The sequence below is a fragment of the Berghia stephanieae genome, chromosome 10, assembly GCF_034508935.2.
Source record: "Berghia stephanieae isolate SIO BIC M18660-M18661 chromosome 10, UCSD_Bste_1.3, whole genome shotgun sequence".
NCBI lineage: Eukaryota > Metazoa > Mollusca > Gastropoda > Nudibranchia > Aeolidiidae > Berghia > Berghia stephanieae.
In genome coordinates, this window is record NC_088369.1 from 399,509 (window position 1) to 415,678 (window position 16,170).

General features: G+C 38.1%; 1 protein-coding gene across 2 annotated transcripts in view; it reads left to right on the forward strand.

Annotated features, from left to right (window-relative positions):
• The window catches only part of LOC144956016 (putative 2'-deoxynucleoside 5'-phosphate N-hydrolase 1), a 33,455-nt gene extending 17,907 nt beyond the window's left edge, over positions 1–15,548 (forward strand). The window contains exons 3-5 of one of the 2 annotated variants that reach the window (XM_078886302.1): positions 768–827; positions 3,360–3,470; positions 4,778–15,548. In XM_078886302.1, coding sequence (XP_078742428.1) covers positions 768–827; positions 3,360–3,470; positions 4,778–4,893 — 287 coding nt within the window. In that variant the 3' untranslated portion in view covers positions 4,894–15,548. The remainder of the gene's footprint in view (positions 1–767; positions 828–3,359; positions 3,471–4,777) is intronic. The other variant, XM_078886303.1, reaches the window with a different exon arrangement.
• Positions 15,549–16,170: the final 622 nt, after the last annotated feature.

A 16,170-nucleotide genomic window follows, 5' to 3' on the forward strand; every position in this document is an offset into this window, starting at 1 on the left:
TTTGTTTTATAAAATACGCCAATGCCACCCCCTCGCTGATCTTTCCTTGGATACGATCTAAATTGGTACCCAGGGGGTGTCATAGATTTTTCAACTGGGTCGTCTCCGGGACTGTGAGAGCCATGTCTCTACTAAAAATAGTATGTCGAAGTTCTTCTCCGTTAATAAATCGTTTAATTCTTCGGTTTTGTTACGGCAGGACTGTGCATTGAGAAGACCAATAACAATGTTATTGTTGTCGTATGACACTCGCCTTTGGATTGGAAGGTCCTGGGTTCAAGTCCTGAGTGATGCATAGTGGAATCCTTGGAAAAGGCTCTTTACTGACATTATCTCACCATAAAATGAGTGCCTATTAATAAAGACATAAATACATTGCCAAAATCCAAATTGTCGACAATCTTTAAGGGTTTTGAGCCCGAAACATTCCGTGTTTTGTATTTTGTTCCTTATTTGAAGCTGTTATATTCATTTTTGTTTATTACTTTTTAAAGTTAAAGTCTAAACTTCTTGTTGGTCCCAAATTTTCTGTTCTTTATCTATGACAGAACTGTGAAAGTGTTCCATTATTAATGGATAAAGTCAACCTTGCTTTAAGTCAACCAATCTTTTTGGTCCGGGGGTGTTGGCGTTATCAGGATTCCAATGTATTTATTTATTTATTTATTTTTTTTTTTTTTATGCATCACCTCGAGATACACACACCACTTACTGTTGTGTTAAGAAATTGGAAATTATGTCATTCCTGATTCATTTTTATTTTTCAGAATTCGGAACTCACAAAAACATTCATGATAATGATATATCCATGCTGGGGGAATGTAACTGTAAGTTTTTTGGTTTTTTTTAGTTGGTCTCAATTTTTGGTTTATGTCACTATTGTTGTCTTTTTTGGCCATAAAATGACCCCCAATTTGTCTTTAGTCTTAAATAGTGTACAGCGGAATAGCAATGTCTATGATTATATAAATAAGTGATAAAAAGAAGCAAGTTCAGAATCACTCCTCTTGAAAGTAAGCCTATTGAGCAACACTTCAAAATTTACTCTCCTCTCAAGAATATCACAAAGTGTGGAACAGGAACTTGTATTAATAATGAAGAGACATTTAGGGAAAAGAGATGTGTGAGATAAGAATAGAATAAAAATATTTTATACAATGACAAAATAAATCTTGAGTTCTTTATACAGCGCAATATCCACTAAACATGCTCAAAGCACTTTACAAGGGGTTCCTAGCCAACAGCAATAATTAACATGCAGGCCTAGACATGATGCCTATGAGGAGATATTACAATATTTTTTTCCCCGACAGAGACAACGATGTTAACGTTCTGGTACTCATTCTACACCTGAGCATGGTGAGAGAATGTGAGTTAAGACCCTTAAGGACCCGACTATGCATGGCTCAGAGTGAGATTCAAACCCTGGACCTTCAGGGCCTAAGGCAAGTGTCATAACACAAGACCACACAAAGTCACACATATTATAATATCTTGGATCCAACTAGTGTGTGGTAAACTCTGCCTGGCTAAAAGAATTTGTATTCTACCCCATGTCAATCCTTATACAGTCCAATACACGTTCCTCCTCTTCTTATTCCCCGTTTTCATGGATTCCTCGTACTCATACTAATCATAGTATCAGAAATTCACAAATTTAACTATTTTATTTGTACAGATTTAGTAAATCCTCATTTTCACAGATGCTTCATCATAAATATTTTGTCTGAACACAGACACCGCCCAAATATGGAATTCTCTGCCCGAAAATATCAAAAGAAATGAATGGCCACATTGAATTTGACAGAAAATTGGATAAACTCAAAATGAAGGCTTAGGCATGTCAATTTGTTTTAACCACACTCACAGTCGCGATTATCTTTGATTCACAGAGTTGTGCCGTAATGATAGGACAGGATGAGGAATTCGTGTTGGACTGTATGCCTTCAAATTAATCTTGAATCATACAGAGAAGAAAAAAAATGTAGTCCTTGAGAACCATAAGGCCCATGGAGCCAAGTTTATCCCGGTTTCTATATCATGAAACAGACAATAGCAATTGCTTGCTACCCTTCTGATAGGATGCTAGTCTATCGTAAAGTACTTTCCACCAGATCTTATAGACCCAGCTACCAAATCTCTGCAGGTTGGACAGGGAGGTCAGAAAAAATCTCAACTGCACCCGAGATTGATCTCGGCCCCTTTACATGTGAAGCGAGTGTACTGATCTATCAAGCCCCTCTATAAGGAGAAGAGCCCATAGCTTAATTGCTTGCCCATTGTAATTCCAGCAAACTTGTATATAGAATGTTAGTTCAAATTTTTAGAACTCCTAGTACATCGTATTTTATATGTAATATATTGTTTCTCTTTAAATTAATGCTTAAAGTCACTGCTTGGATACTTGGTGGGGTTCCTAACCTCTCATCGTGGGCAGGGAGGTACTTACTGTGTCTTTTATCCCCCTATATCTTTTTTCCAAATGCTTTCTGTCTTTGTCTTGGAATGAGATTACTTAGTTTTGTCCTGACCCTGACCGGAGTCCTTGGCTGGGAGGGAAACAGTTGCAGATATAGTCATAGTTTTGGGAGATTATATTTTTTTCCTTGTAAATCATCTCTCTGTTGTGTACTGTTATTTTTTATATTTAACATATGATTTGTAAACATTTGAGTGTATTCCTCTTTGTGGGATCTAGTGCTGGTTTCTGGATGAGACTTTTAGGTGATTTCAAACTAAGTACTTTGAAGGTGTGCTCTTGGAATCTACATCTGTTTCCTATTTGAACCAATTCCCCTTTGTCTTACCTTTTCTTGGGTGCTTTAATTGTAATTTTAGAACTTTTACTATCCCATTTTCTTCCTGTTTAGTGGCGCTGATATGACCTATATGTGTTGCAAGTGCCGTAAAACCCTTAAAAACAAACAAGACAATCACTGCCTGGATACAATAAATGCTGGCTCCATACTCAACTTATTCAGATTGTCAATCCTGATGACTTTATTATTGTATCCAAGTTGAAGTGTGTACCTGTCACAAAAGTAGTCCTTCAGAGCCTTCAGGCCCATGGGGAAGAGTTTATCCCGGTTGCTATAGTATGAAAAGGACAATATAGCAATTACTTGCTATCTTTTGGATGGGACAGTGGTCTATCACAAAAAAACCCCAACTTTCCGCTAGATCTAAAAGACCCAACTACCCAATCACTGCTCAGTGGACAGGGGGTCAGAAAAAAAATCTCAACTGCACCCGGGATCGATCTTGGTTCCTTTGTATTTGAAGCAAGTGCTTTATCAACTGAGCTATCGGGACCACCGTTCCTGTCACAAACTTTTAACAATTATTTTACTTCCCTTTAGATGTTGTAGCCGAGGTTACCACGCCATCTTTGGGCGTGGGATATGAGTTGGGAAGAGCTGTGACAATGGACAAAAACATTCTGTGCCTCTACAGACTGGATGCTGAAAAAAGTATGTAGAACTAGTGGAATCTGCTTAAAGTCTTATAAAGTCAACTTCTTTATCTCAGTGTGTTCTGTTGATACTGAATAAAGTCAAACTGGCTTAAAGGTTGTGTGGTCTTGTGGTATGACACTCACATTTGGACCAGAATATCCAGGGTTCAAGCCCCACTCTGAGTTCCAATGCATAATAGTTGAATCCTTGGAAAATGCTCTTTACTCACATTCTCTCACTGTACTCAGGTATAAAATGAGTACCTGGCCATTAACTACATTATGAATGCTCTAGTTGTATGTTATTTTTAAAGTCAACCAAAATCTTTCTCTTCTGGGAGTGTTGGCTTTATCAGGATTCCATTGTACTGTTTCTATCCACAATACATTTAGACATTTTAGTTTTAGTGATCTTAGATTATGATGGTAAAATAGGCTTATTATTTTTATTACACCACTTGAGAGTATATATGAAGAAGACTATGGAGGTGGGTTGGACACACGCTTAGAAAGAATGACTCCAATATAACAAAGAAAGTATTGGACTGGAACCCTGAGGGCAGAAGATCAAGGGGAAGGCCACAGGGAACATGGAGAACTAAAGAAGCTGATATACAGAGAGGTGATAAGACATGGAATAAGATACAAAAGTTATATAAGGAAAGAGAAGGATGGAAACGTGTTTGTCTGTGGCCTATACCCCTGACCCAGAGGGAAAAAGGTGATGATGATGATGATAACTGGAGTTTGCTAATAGTCATTTTTGTCAAATTCTCCCAATTTCTCTAAGGAACAGATAATGAATTTCAAGATAATAAAGAAGGTAGGGGAGTGGGCGGGTGCTTTGCCAAATTTCTTGAGGAGGATAACATCTGGAAACGAAAATTGCTGTGAGAGTTTCGTCAATAGTAAATCCTTTAAAAAAAAATTCAAACATCCCTTTTCCCTGTTTCAAGCTAATTTCTCAATTTCTCTTTTTCTTTCTTTTTCTTTTTTCAAATGAAGAAGAAAAATTGTATTTAAAAACCATTGAAAGATATCTTCATCAATGTTCTCTTTGGACACCGGTTCATTTCTGAGTAAAATAACAGTGTTTTACTAATTTTCCTTTCAATTTTTGGTAAAATAATCAGAACTAGGAGAAATCCAAACTTGACCCCCCTCCCACAATCTGTATTCACCAATCAAATCTTTATAAGTGACAGTGATAGTTGCTATTCAACCGAGTTATCAGGACCCTTTCTTGAATAGAGAATTATAAGAATTTTAATATTTTCATCTCCTACCCCCACCACCACCTTCTTTTCTTTTATTTTACTCAAGAATTGTCATCAATGATTCAAGGGGCTGAAAATGGGAGCAAGTTTATGGTCAAGGAGTACAAGGATTTGACAGAAGCATTCGCTATCTTGCAAGAATACTTTGCTACAAGAGAATGACAAGTATTTCACGTCATGAATAGTGTTGGAAATACAAAATAAGCATACAATCGAAAAACCATTAGTGTATTTATTCAGGAGGACAATTTATAAATATATATCTGGCATGGCAGTTTTTTACAACGCTTGCGGCTGCGTTACTTCTGCAAAAAATCGCAAGATATCACTGATTTGCATTGCGGCTGCAAAATCAACAATTTTGTTACAAATTTTTGTAAATATTCGAGATTTTGCAAGGATAAAAAGCAAACCAATAATAATTTTTTTAAACCATAAATAAAAAAAGACACTTTTTTTTCTTTTAATTTGATAGCTCATGTAGAACGTGAAAGATAATTAATCAAGAGTAGTTTCCTCATTTTCTTCCTTTTTTTTGGCGCTGATATGACTTAACATTTGTTGCAAGCACTGTGAAACCCTTAAAAACAAACAAATACTTTGCTCTTTCATGAATTAATTATGGGTTTTTAGCAAAATTAATCGCAATTTTTTGCAAATACGAGTACTATATATATGTATTTGTAGAAATAGTCAGTAATGATACAATAAAGTAATAACAAAATCCGTGTATAGATTATTGGTAACGTTTAATAGTGGATAGAACTTGGATTGATTGTATAGATCAGAGGACGAACCGTACAAGACTAAAAAACCGGAAGTAAACATTGAATACAATAGAAGTGCGTCGTAGTGCTTAAAATGTAAGACAAATGTTCGTGCGAAGCACCGACATAACTGGTCGCCACACTACCCCTCCCCCAGCGGGGCGCAACAGTTGTTCAGCGGAATCTTGGTGGTAGCCGAGATTCTCGACCTGATCGAGTTGTCGCCAGGCGTCCCGTGACAGGGGTAGAATTCACGCGTTTCAGTTGCGTGTCATCTGAATGAGGTAATGTCAATGGTTTTGGGTTGGCTGTTGTGTGGCTGATGTTAGTGTCTGAGTGTGAGAGGTGTGCAGTTTTTAGTCGATCGATGGAAATCTTTTCAGAGCAACCTTTCATGTCCAAAATGAAATATTTGTCCCTTTTGTCAATAATCCGATAAGGGCCATCGTATGGACGCTGGAGCGGATGTCTGTGCGAATCAATTCTCACATAAACGTAACCAGTAGATGCCAGGTTGGATGGCACATATGTGGACTTTTGGCCGTGAAACTTGGGGGGTGGTAGTTTCATGGAACGTATTGTGTTTTGTAGCCGCTGAACGAATTCTGACTTTGGTGTAAATGTTTCAGGACCAGTCGACAACAAAAACTCTCCTGGAAGATGAAGGGTTGAACCGTAGACTAAATCAGCGGGGGAACAGCCAGAGTCCTCTCGCCAGGATGTACGAATCCCCAGCAACACAATGGGTATCTCCGAATACCATTTAGTGCCTGTGGTCCGGGCTTTCAGTGCTGCCTTCAGTTGACGATGGAATCGTTCAATCATCCCATTTGCTTGAGGGTGATATGCTGTTGTTCGGTTGACGTTGATGCCCAAACACCTGTTGCACTCTGTCCAAAGTGCCGATGTGAATTGTGCGCCACGGTCAGAAGTAATGTTTTCAGGAACACCAAATCGGGAAATCCAATGGTGTATCAAAGCTTGAGCACAGGTAGAAGCATGAGCATCTGGAAGAGGAATTGCCTCTGGCCACCTCGTGAAGCGATCGATGACTGTAAACAAGTAAGTCATACCTTGGCTGATGGGTAGTGGTCCAACGAGATCAACATGGAGGCTACTAAATCGATTCGTTGGTAGTGGCCGGTCGACAAGTGGGTCTCGGGTGTGCCTATGCACTTTGGAAGATTGACAATGATGACACTCTTTACACCATTTACATATGTCTCTTTTCATCCCATGCCAAACGAAACGTTGACTGATGGCACGTTGTGTGGGCCGTGCGCCGGCGTGGGAGAGACCGTGAATCTGGTCAAAAATTTGTCCGAGTCCATGACGTTGGAAGAATGGGGCGTGTTGCGCCTGTTGAAGTGTCACACAAGACTGTGGATGAACCAACTGGAATGTTCTCAAGTGTAAGACCTGTGGTAGATTTGCGATAAGATTCCATTTCCTGTGAGTGAACCTGGTCATATGCAAGTTTACTGAAATCAGTAATGGAACAGATGCCTGAGTCTGTGGGCGTCATAATATTAAAACGCGAGAAGGCATCAGCTACCACGTTAAATTGACCTGTGATATGCTGAATATCAGTGGTGAATTCGGCGATGTAAGACAAGTGTCTTGTTTGTCGAGGCAAGCGGTCAGTTTGACTGATGAGAGCGTAGACAAGTGGTTTGTGGTCTGTGAATAATGTAAATGCCCTACCTTCCAGGAAATGCCTGAAGTGTTTGACAGCGCTGTAACGCGGAGCAGTTCGCGGTCAAACGCACTGTATTTTTTTTCTGTGGCTGAGAGCTTCCTAGAAAAGAGGGCAAGCGGGACCCAGTTATGACCTTGCTTTTGTTCAAGCTGTGCACCGACAGCTGAGTTGGAAGTGTCAACTGTAAGACTTGTTGGGGCATTTGGTAGGGGATGGTGAAGGAGAACAGCGTGTTTCAAAGCCTCCTTGGCCTTTTCAAACGCCGTATTGCAGTCATCAGACCACACGATGGATTGTCCTTTGCCATTTGCCTGAGAATGTAGTGGGGCAAGGAAGTCTGCCACGTGTGGGATAAATCTGTGGTAATAGTTTAGCAAGCCAAGGAATCGCTGAAGGCCGGCACGGTCAGTGGGAGGGGCACTGTCACGTAGAGAGGCCACCCTGTCCGGTAGTGGAAGAATCCCTTCAGCAGTCACACGGTGGCCAAGAAAATCCAACTCGCTAACACCGAAAACGCATTTCGCCTTGTTGATCACAAGTCCGTTTGTAGAGAGGAGTTGAAAAAGTTCACGTAAGTGTTCAATATGTTCTTTATGTGAATGACTGGCAACCAAAATGTTGTCAACAAAGACGAAAGCGAAAGGTATGTCTCTCAAAAAGCCATCCATGAGTCTTCGAAATGCTTGGGCAGCGTTCTTCAAGCCAAATGGCATCCGCACGAATTCCCACAACCCAAATGGCGTAATGATTGTTGTTTTTGGAATTGACGACTCTGCCATGGGAATTTGATGATAGTTCCTAATCAGGTCGATCTTGGAAAAGGTGTTGCATCCAGAAAGGCGGCTATTGAAGTCGTGAATATGAAGTAGAGGATACCGATCATCTTTGGTCACAACATTGAGGTGTCTGTAGTCACCGCAAGGCCTCAGTTGGCCATCCGATTTGGAAACTACATGTAGAGGGGATGCCCATGCTGATTAGAGCGACGGATGATTCCCATCTGCTCCATCTTGAAGAATTCAGCCTTTGCTGCAGTCAGTTTTTCTGGATTGAGACGGCGCGCTCGAGCGTGGGCGGGCGGCCCCATTGGTGATTATGTGATGCTCCATGCCGTGTTTGTTGCAAGATGAGTTAAACTGGGGAATGACAAGGTCTGGAAACTGTTGAAGGAGGTCAGAGTATGCAGTACTTGGGTGCACTGAGAGGCCGGCAAGGCTTATGGGTGAATTAGTATATTTAAGTGGAACAGAAATGTTGTCCATAGACAAGAGTCGTTTTCCTTTTAGATCAATTATCAGGGCGTTAGAAACAAAGAAATCCGCACCCAGGATGGGACGTGTCACATCTGCCAGGTAAAATTCGTGATTGAGGACTTGATTAGATTTTATTTCTAAAGTGATGGTGCGTTTACCCCAGGTTTTGATTGATGTTCCGTTTGCAACAGAGAGTGTAATAGAAGGTGTTAATGTTCTGCGGTCTTGAGTTGAGGCGGGGTATACAGAAACATCAGCACCAGTATCGATCAAGAAAGATTGTCCCAAACGTCTATCATAAATGGAAAACGTGTTTGAATCTGGATTGCTGACCAATTCCACGTTCATCGACCAGCCGAAGCGTTTCCCGAAGAAGGCAAGTTTTGTTTGTTTCCTTTGAGTTTGAGTAAACTGGAAAATTTACAACCATCTTGGCAGCGACGGGCGTCTGGTCCAAATCGTTGATGATAATAGCAAATAGAGTTGGGCATGCTATGTTGAAGAGGCTATCCACGTTGGTGGACTGTCTTAATTGCAGCAACAGTCTCCTCTGACTGTGGTCGTGTCGTTGTTACATCCTGCTGAGGGTAAGTCAGGAATGGTGATGAGGAAATATGTTGCACACCTGACATGCGTGTCTCCCAGATCCTGTCAGCTGCCTCAGCCAATTCTTCTGTGTCTGTAAGATTGTGCCCGGCTAAAATGCCTCGAATGTCCGGGGGAAGGTTCATGAGAAATAATGCACGTTTCAGAGTGACAGGGTCATCATTCAGTGCATTTATCTTGCGCAGTAGAGCAGTTGGGCGTTTGTCACCAAGACCATTAAGATTAAGGAGTTCTGTGTCTTTCTGGGTCTTGGATTTGCCGAAGGTCTTGATCAAGGCTTTTTTTAAGCTGCCATATTTATCAAGATGTGGTGGGTTTACTAGCAGTGACTGAATTTCTTCTGCAGTATTTATGTCAAGAGAACTGACAACATAGTCATACCTTGTCTGATCCTGAGTAATTTTCTTCATGTTGAACTGTGCCTCCACTCTTGCGAACCAAACCTCCGTTGATTTAGTCCAGAATTCCGGGAGCTTGATGGAGACAGAGTTGATTTGTTGTTCACAGAAGTTGGTGGAAGCAGCAAGAGCCTGTAGTTGGCCTGTCAAATTCGCGACTTGTTGTGAGAGATCTGGTTGAGCCATTTTACGTATTCGTGTCGGGGTCACCAATGTAGAAATAGTCAGTAATGATACAATAAAGTAATAACAAAATCCGTGTATAGATTATTGCTAACGTTTAATAGTGGATAGAACTTGGATTGATTGTATGAATCAGAGGACGAACCGTACAAGACTAAAAAAATAGAAATAAACATTGAATACAATAGAAGTGCATTGTAGTGCTTAAAATGTAAGACAAATGTTCGTGCGAAGCACCGACAGAACTGGTTGCCACATATTATTGAGTTTGCAATTTGTTGAATGAATGTAGCCAATCGTGGCAAAGCAGTATTATATCAGGATGGCTACGATGTAGAGTTCTCTCCCATTATATCTTGAACTCGAGCAAAACTTTGGAGTTCACTGTGAACTAACTTCTCTTTTATCTCATTCAACCTCACATGTTACCAGATTGACATGATGGGTCAAGGTTTACTTTTAGTGGAACATCAGTATAGCAGTGATGAGCAATTAATAAAAATGATTATAACAGCTTCAGAAAAGAACAAAATACCAAACACGGAATGTTTCAGGCTCAAAACCCTTCTTCAGCGTCCATCTGGAATTTAGTAATGTATTTATGTCTTTATTGTTTTTTGTTGTTGGCTGAAGAATAAGAAAAATGTTGGTTGTATAGTAACGAATGTGACAATTTTCCTATAGTTGGTAAGGAGAGGGTTAATGGCCTGATACTAACCCAAACAAATCGTCATTTAAAAAAAATGAAATAAAAGACGAAGATCACCCTGACAATTTTAATTGTGAGTTGTAATCAATAGCTCAACCAATAGAATCATTTGTTTCCTTGAGAACTTCTAACAACTACTCACTTTTCACTTTTGGTTGGTGATCGTGTCGTCTTCTGTGACGTAATTTTTTGGTTAGTAATTTACGAGGGCGACAGTTTAACTCAAAAGAGTTCACATCAGTGGGCAACCAAACTCAAACAAATTTGTTTGATTTCACTCCATCTTGAATTTGAGAGTGCTAAGTTCAATTTTCTTCATATTGCTTTTCGTCACATTCTACGAGTTGGCTCCTTTTTGTTTTATAACGGTCATAACTTGCAGTGATGCAAACCTTACGTAACAAATGTTTATTCTTACGCATTTTGCTGAGGATCATACACATTATTATGTTGATATTATTTAAGTATTTTTACAATCATATGATCTTTTATTGTACTTTAATCTGTTTCTTGACCCCGGAAGTTTATATAGGGAGTTCACTATAATGTATGATCTATATTATAGTTATTAATATGTTTAATTATCTATTTTATACTTGCTTGGTCAAACCAAATGCAACATGTCATATCATATAATCATAAAGGCAGGGGCAACTTTTTTCTTTATAACAACCTATTGAAGTCTTCCTGCTATCAGTTTTTTAAAATGTTTGCTAGAGACTTGAATTGTTTTAAAGTTGTATTTTCTTTGTTTTGTTTTTTTTAGGGAGGGGGGGGGGGGTTGTATTTTTGTTTTTTTGTTTTTTCTAATTTTTAAAGAGGAAATTATTATTCGCTTAAAGCAACGTGTATATATATACAGGTCTGACATCCGAACCCACTCATGGACCTAGTTTATCATTGTAATGGACAATATTTTGCGTCATTTTTTGAGATTTCCATTACATCAATGCGCCCATAAGGAATTGGGTTATCAGACCTGCATATAAGTGCCTGTTGGATTAAAGGCAACAGTTAAGGAGGATTTAGATGTAATCCTTTTTTTATGATTTAAGTGTAATACCATTCGTGTAGAGAAGCTTTACGCGAAATATTTTCATATCGTCTTTAGCAAAAAATACATATACATGAAAATTAGAAATTAATAGAAATTGAGGCTTTTTTTTTTTTTCTTTTTTTTTGGAAAGGGATATGCCTGTACAGTACATAGTACAACCGAAATTTTACCATTTATTTCTGATGAATTTTGTGTTGGTTATCGATTAAAAGATGAAACAAAAAAAAACAAAAACACTTTTATAACGCGCAATATTCATTTAATTTCCTGACCAACAGCAACATGATATTACAATTTTTGTTTCTAACAGGGCTAACACTGTTAACGCCCAGGTACTCATTTTACACCTGAGTACAGTGAGAGAATGTGAGTATAAGGCCTTTTCCAAGGACTAAACTATGCCCCGACTGAGGCTCGACCCAGGACCTTCCAATCTGAAAGCGAGTGTCATACCACTAGACTACATCGCAGCTCATTTTAAAATGTTCAGACAGGCAGGACAGTTTATCAGACTTTAAACTTATCCCATAGTAGGCAGTGAGATACTTGCTATGTCTTCTATCCCTCTGAATCTGTTTTCCGATAGCTTTCTTTCTTCGACTTGGAATGAGATTACTTAGGATTGTGCTGACTGTGGCTGGAGTCCTTAGCTTGGAGAGAAACAGTCAAGTGTATAATTATAGTTTTGGCAGATGATATATTTTTCCTTTTAAATCACCTCTAAGTTATGGACCGTTATTTTATTTTTATTTTTAATATATAATTTGTAAACTTTTGACTGTATCCCTCTTAGTGGGATCTTGTGCTGGTTTCTGGGTGAGACTTTTAGTGATCTCAAACTAAGTACACTGATAGTGTGTTCTTGTAATCTACATCTGTTCCCTATTTGAACCAATTCCCCTTTGTCTTACTTTTTCTTCAAGTCCTTTTAATTGTTAATCTAGAACGTTTTTACTATCCCATTTTCTTCCTTTTTACTGGCACTGATATGACCTAAATGTGTTGCAAGCGCCGTAAAACCATTAAAAACAAACAAACAAAAGATTTGTAAAAAGAATGGAAATTTGAACAATATGTATGCTTACCAGAATTGATATTATATGAATGATATGTGACCCTCCGCCTCGAAGCGGTATTAAGTCGGGATTTGGAAAACGAAGAAAACCGGTTTTAAAGTGGAAATGGTCAAAATTATCAAATTTCAGTTTTTGGTTGTTTCAGAAACTACAATCATTTTTCTACATGAAAACATAATAATTAAATATAGATATTGAGGATAAGTTATATAAATTTCAAGTTTAAAAATGCAACTATCAGTGACACAGTCAAAACGAGAGTTGACTTTCTCTCAGAGAGCCACCCTTTCCAAGGCTTAGTAATACCGAGTCTTTTTCTCCACCAATAAGATGTAAGATATCACAGCAAAGGGCGTGTCTTTATCTATCTCAGAGAAAGCATGACTGTTTCCACAATGTCATGGTTCAACCAATAATGAACTTTAAAAACTGTAAACAAGTCTAGGTTTTTCCCTGACAACCTTACAAATGAATGATTCTGATTGGTCAACTCTCATCACATGCGCTGTGGCTGTAGGCCATAATGCTCGGGCGATGCTTCATGACGTCAGCATGCGTGTGTTACATATGTGTGTGTTTGTGCATTTTGATACACACCACGTGCTTTTACTTCTTTGTCTAGCTGCATTGGTGATCGAGGTGAGGGTCCTCTTTTGTCCCTCTTTTTTTTTTTATTCATGAAATTATAGGACATTCTAAGACTTAATAGGACAACAGTACACTTACACTTACAGTTACAGAGATTGTTGTAGGATAAACATTTAATTTTAAGTACAAAAGCAGAATAATAAATAGAGCCTTCAACAATTAATGAACTCCCGGTGGATATACGTGTAACTAAAAAATGAAATGGATAGATAAACAGACATAAAGACAAACCTATTAATGGATAAATAGATAGGTAGATAGATAGATAGATAGATAGATAGATAGATAGACGAAGAGGGGAGAGAGACAAACAGAGAGAGAGAGAAAAAAAAAAAAGAGAGAGAGAGAGAGAGAGAGAGAGAGAGAGAGAGAGAGAGAGAGAGAGAGAGAGATGGATGTTCGTTTTGTCGTGCTCTCTTTGTATACTGAAATAAAGAGGGGGGGGGGGGGTCTTTTTAGACAATGAACAATGTGGTGGAACGCTAAGGAAAACTTGAGAGATTCAATAACATGTTTTCATGTAAGTCACTACACAATAAGCCCCACCCCTCCTCAAGCTGTCATCTGACTCAAAATGGAAACAATGCAATGATTGATTTGACCAGCCCATTTCTTTAATTGCAATCTCATTGGTCAATATGTTTCCAGTTGATTGACTATGACTTACTTTGTAACAAAATGCTTTCTTTAAACTATCCCTACAATTCTTTGCTCCGCCTCCATCCCTTTCTTCATGTCTACCTCACTCTCTCCGTCTCCCTTTTGTTTCTTTCACACATACAAACAAACACACACACACACACACACAAATACACATACACTTATACAGGTTTCAATCTTTATTCTATTTCCCTCGCGTCTTCTTAATGCACAAGCAGTCTCTCTCCCCTCTCTCTCTCTCTCTCTCTCTCTCTCTCTCTCTCTCTCTCTCTCTCTCTCTCTCTCTCTCTCTCTCTCTCTCTCTCTCTCTCTCTCTCTCTCTCTCTCTCTTTTTTTTATATCTCTCTTTCTCTCTCTCTCTCTCTCTTTTTCTCTCACATGTGTGTGTTTGTGTGTGTGTGTGTGTGCGTGCGTGTGTGTGTGTGTATATTTTACTCTCTCATTCTATCTCTTCCTCTCTAATCCTCTTCTTGATAATTCTTTCCCTGCCCACCCGGCTTCACGTAGTTTCAAAACTGTACTTTCAAATTATAAGCCCGTCTTTAACTTTGGGTATTTTTGAAATCTTATTTTCTCTATTGATTAAGACAAAAATTTCACATTAATAATTCTTATTTCATTGATTCTTTATTTAAATATAAAAAATTCTTGAAAAGGTGAACAATTGTCGGCATTTTTTTTTCAGTGTTTTATTTGTTTTAAGAACATCTTGCATAATAATGAATAACTACAAAAGTGATAATTGGATTGTTTCAAAAATTTGTATGTTCATTATTAAATGTATAATCTAAGCTCATGCTAAATTTCACTATTCTCGTCAAATTTTCGATGCCCGTATCTAAGGAGTTATCTTTGCCCATTGATTTGACTGTGCGTGAAAACGGTGCCTCACTTCAAAGTCGATTTTCTCAAAACTTGGTTTTCACACTCTCCCTACTTCAAACGGTCATATCTCGGCAATGAATAATCAGAATTGTATAAATTTGGTAACAAATTTTAAAGCATAAAATAAGCTATGATTGGGTACCAAAAACCCAAAATTGAAAAATCCGACTTAATACCGTTTCGAGGCGGAGGGTCACATATTATTAAATTTATCTTGCTGTGGCAAATATTTAATATTCTTTGCCAATTTTTATTTAGTATATTAACATTTAATATTTCTTTTATATATTACCGAATTGTGTTGAGATACAAAATTATAATTTCCACACAATGATTAATAAAGTATATCTTATCTTATCTTATTTTGTCCAATCACATTTTTAAACTGCTTCCACCTCTTGAAGGTAACCGGGTCAATTTATTTTTATTTTGGTGCTTAAAAGAGGAGAAAAGTGTGATATTTAAAAACTGGTTTCTTTCTCATAGGAAGTGTAAAACCACTCTTCTGGAGAATTGAATACATGCCTTGTGTAAATGATTTTTTTGGTTTTAGAGTGATGGCATTTATTTGCTTATCTAAATGTAATGTGTTGGTCATCAATAAATATCATCCATCCTCACACATTTTACGTCCCATAATTCTTAGAATCTGCCTATACATCCTGCTACTAAAATAGTTATTCCACCTTATGATTCAATGTGTAACCAATTCATTATTTGACCTTCGAATGACTGGTTACATACACACTTCCAAGGATTTGTAAACCAGAAAAGTAGATGTGACGTCATGACTTTTCTTCCCTATTACTAGTACTAAATTGATATATTTCTACTGATGCCTTACCTAGTAGATAATAAACTATGCTTTTATACACCTAATATTTATGGTTCACAATTCTTTACTGATTTTGAGAACAAATGTTCATTTCATACAAAACTACAGTGGCATTTTGATAAAGCCAACAACACTGGGCCATAAAATTGGTTGACTTTAAGCAAGGCTGACTCTATCCATTATCAATGGAAACACACTTAGATAAAGAACAGAAAATGTGGGTACTACAAATGGTGTTGTTGACTTTAAGCCATTACCAAGGGAACACACTTAGATAAAGAACAGAAAAAATGTGGAACCAACAAGAGGTGTTGTTGACTTTAAGAAAAGTTGACTCTATCCATTACCAATGGAACACACTTCTATAAAGAACAGAAAATTTCGGACCAAAAAGATGTAACTTCAAGCAGACGTTGACTTTAAGGCCTTAGATTTTCCCTATTACAGTAATATTAAACAAGAGAAATAACTGCGTAAATACATATAATTTCTTCATATTCGTTGCATTATAGTAGTAGTAAATTAGGCTAAAACTGTGCAAGTTCGGGTTGAAAGCGTGAACATTTGCACAAAGGTTACCAAGACCCATAAAAAAACCATCTTCTATAGAACCGCTCTGACAATCAATCATAACGTTTCGGTTTAAGGCCTTAGATTTTCCCT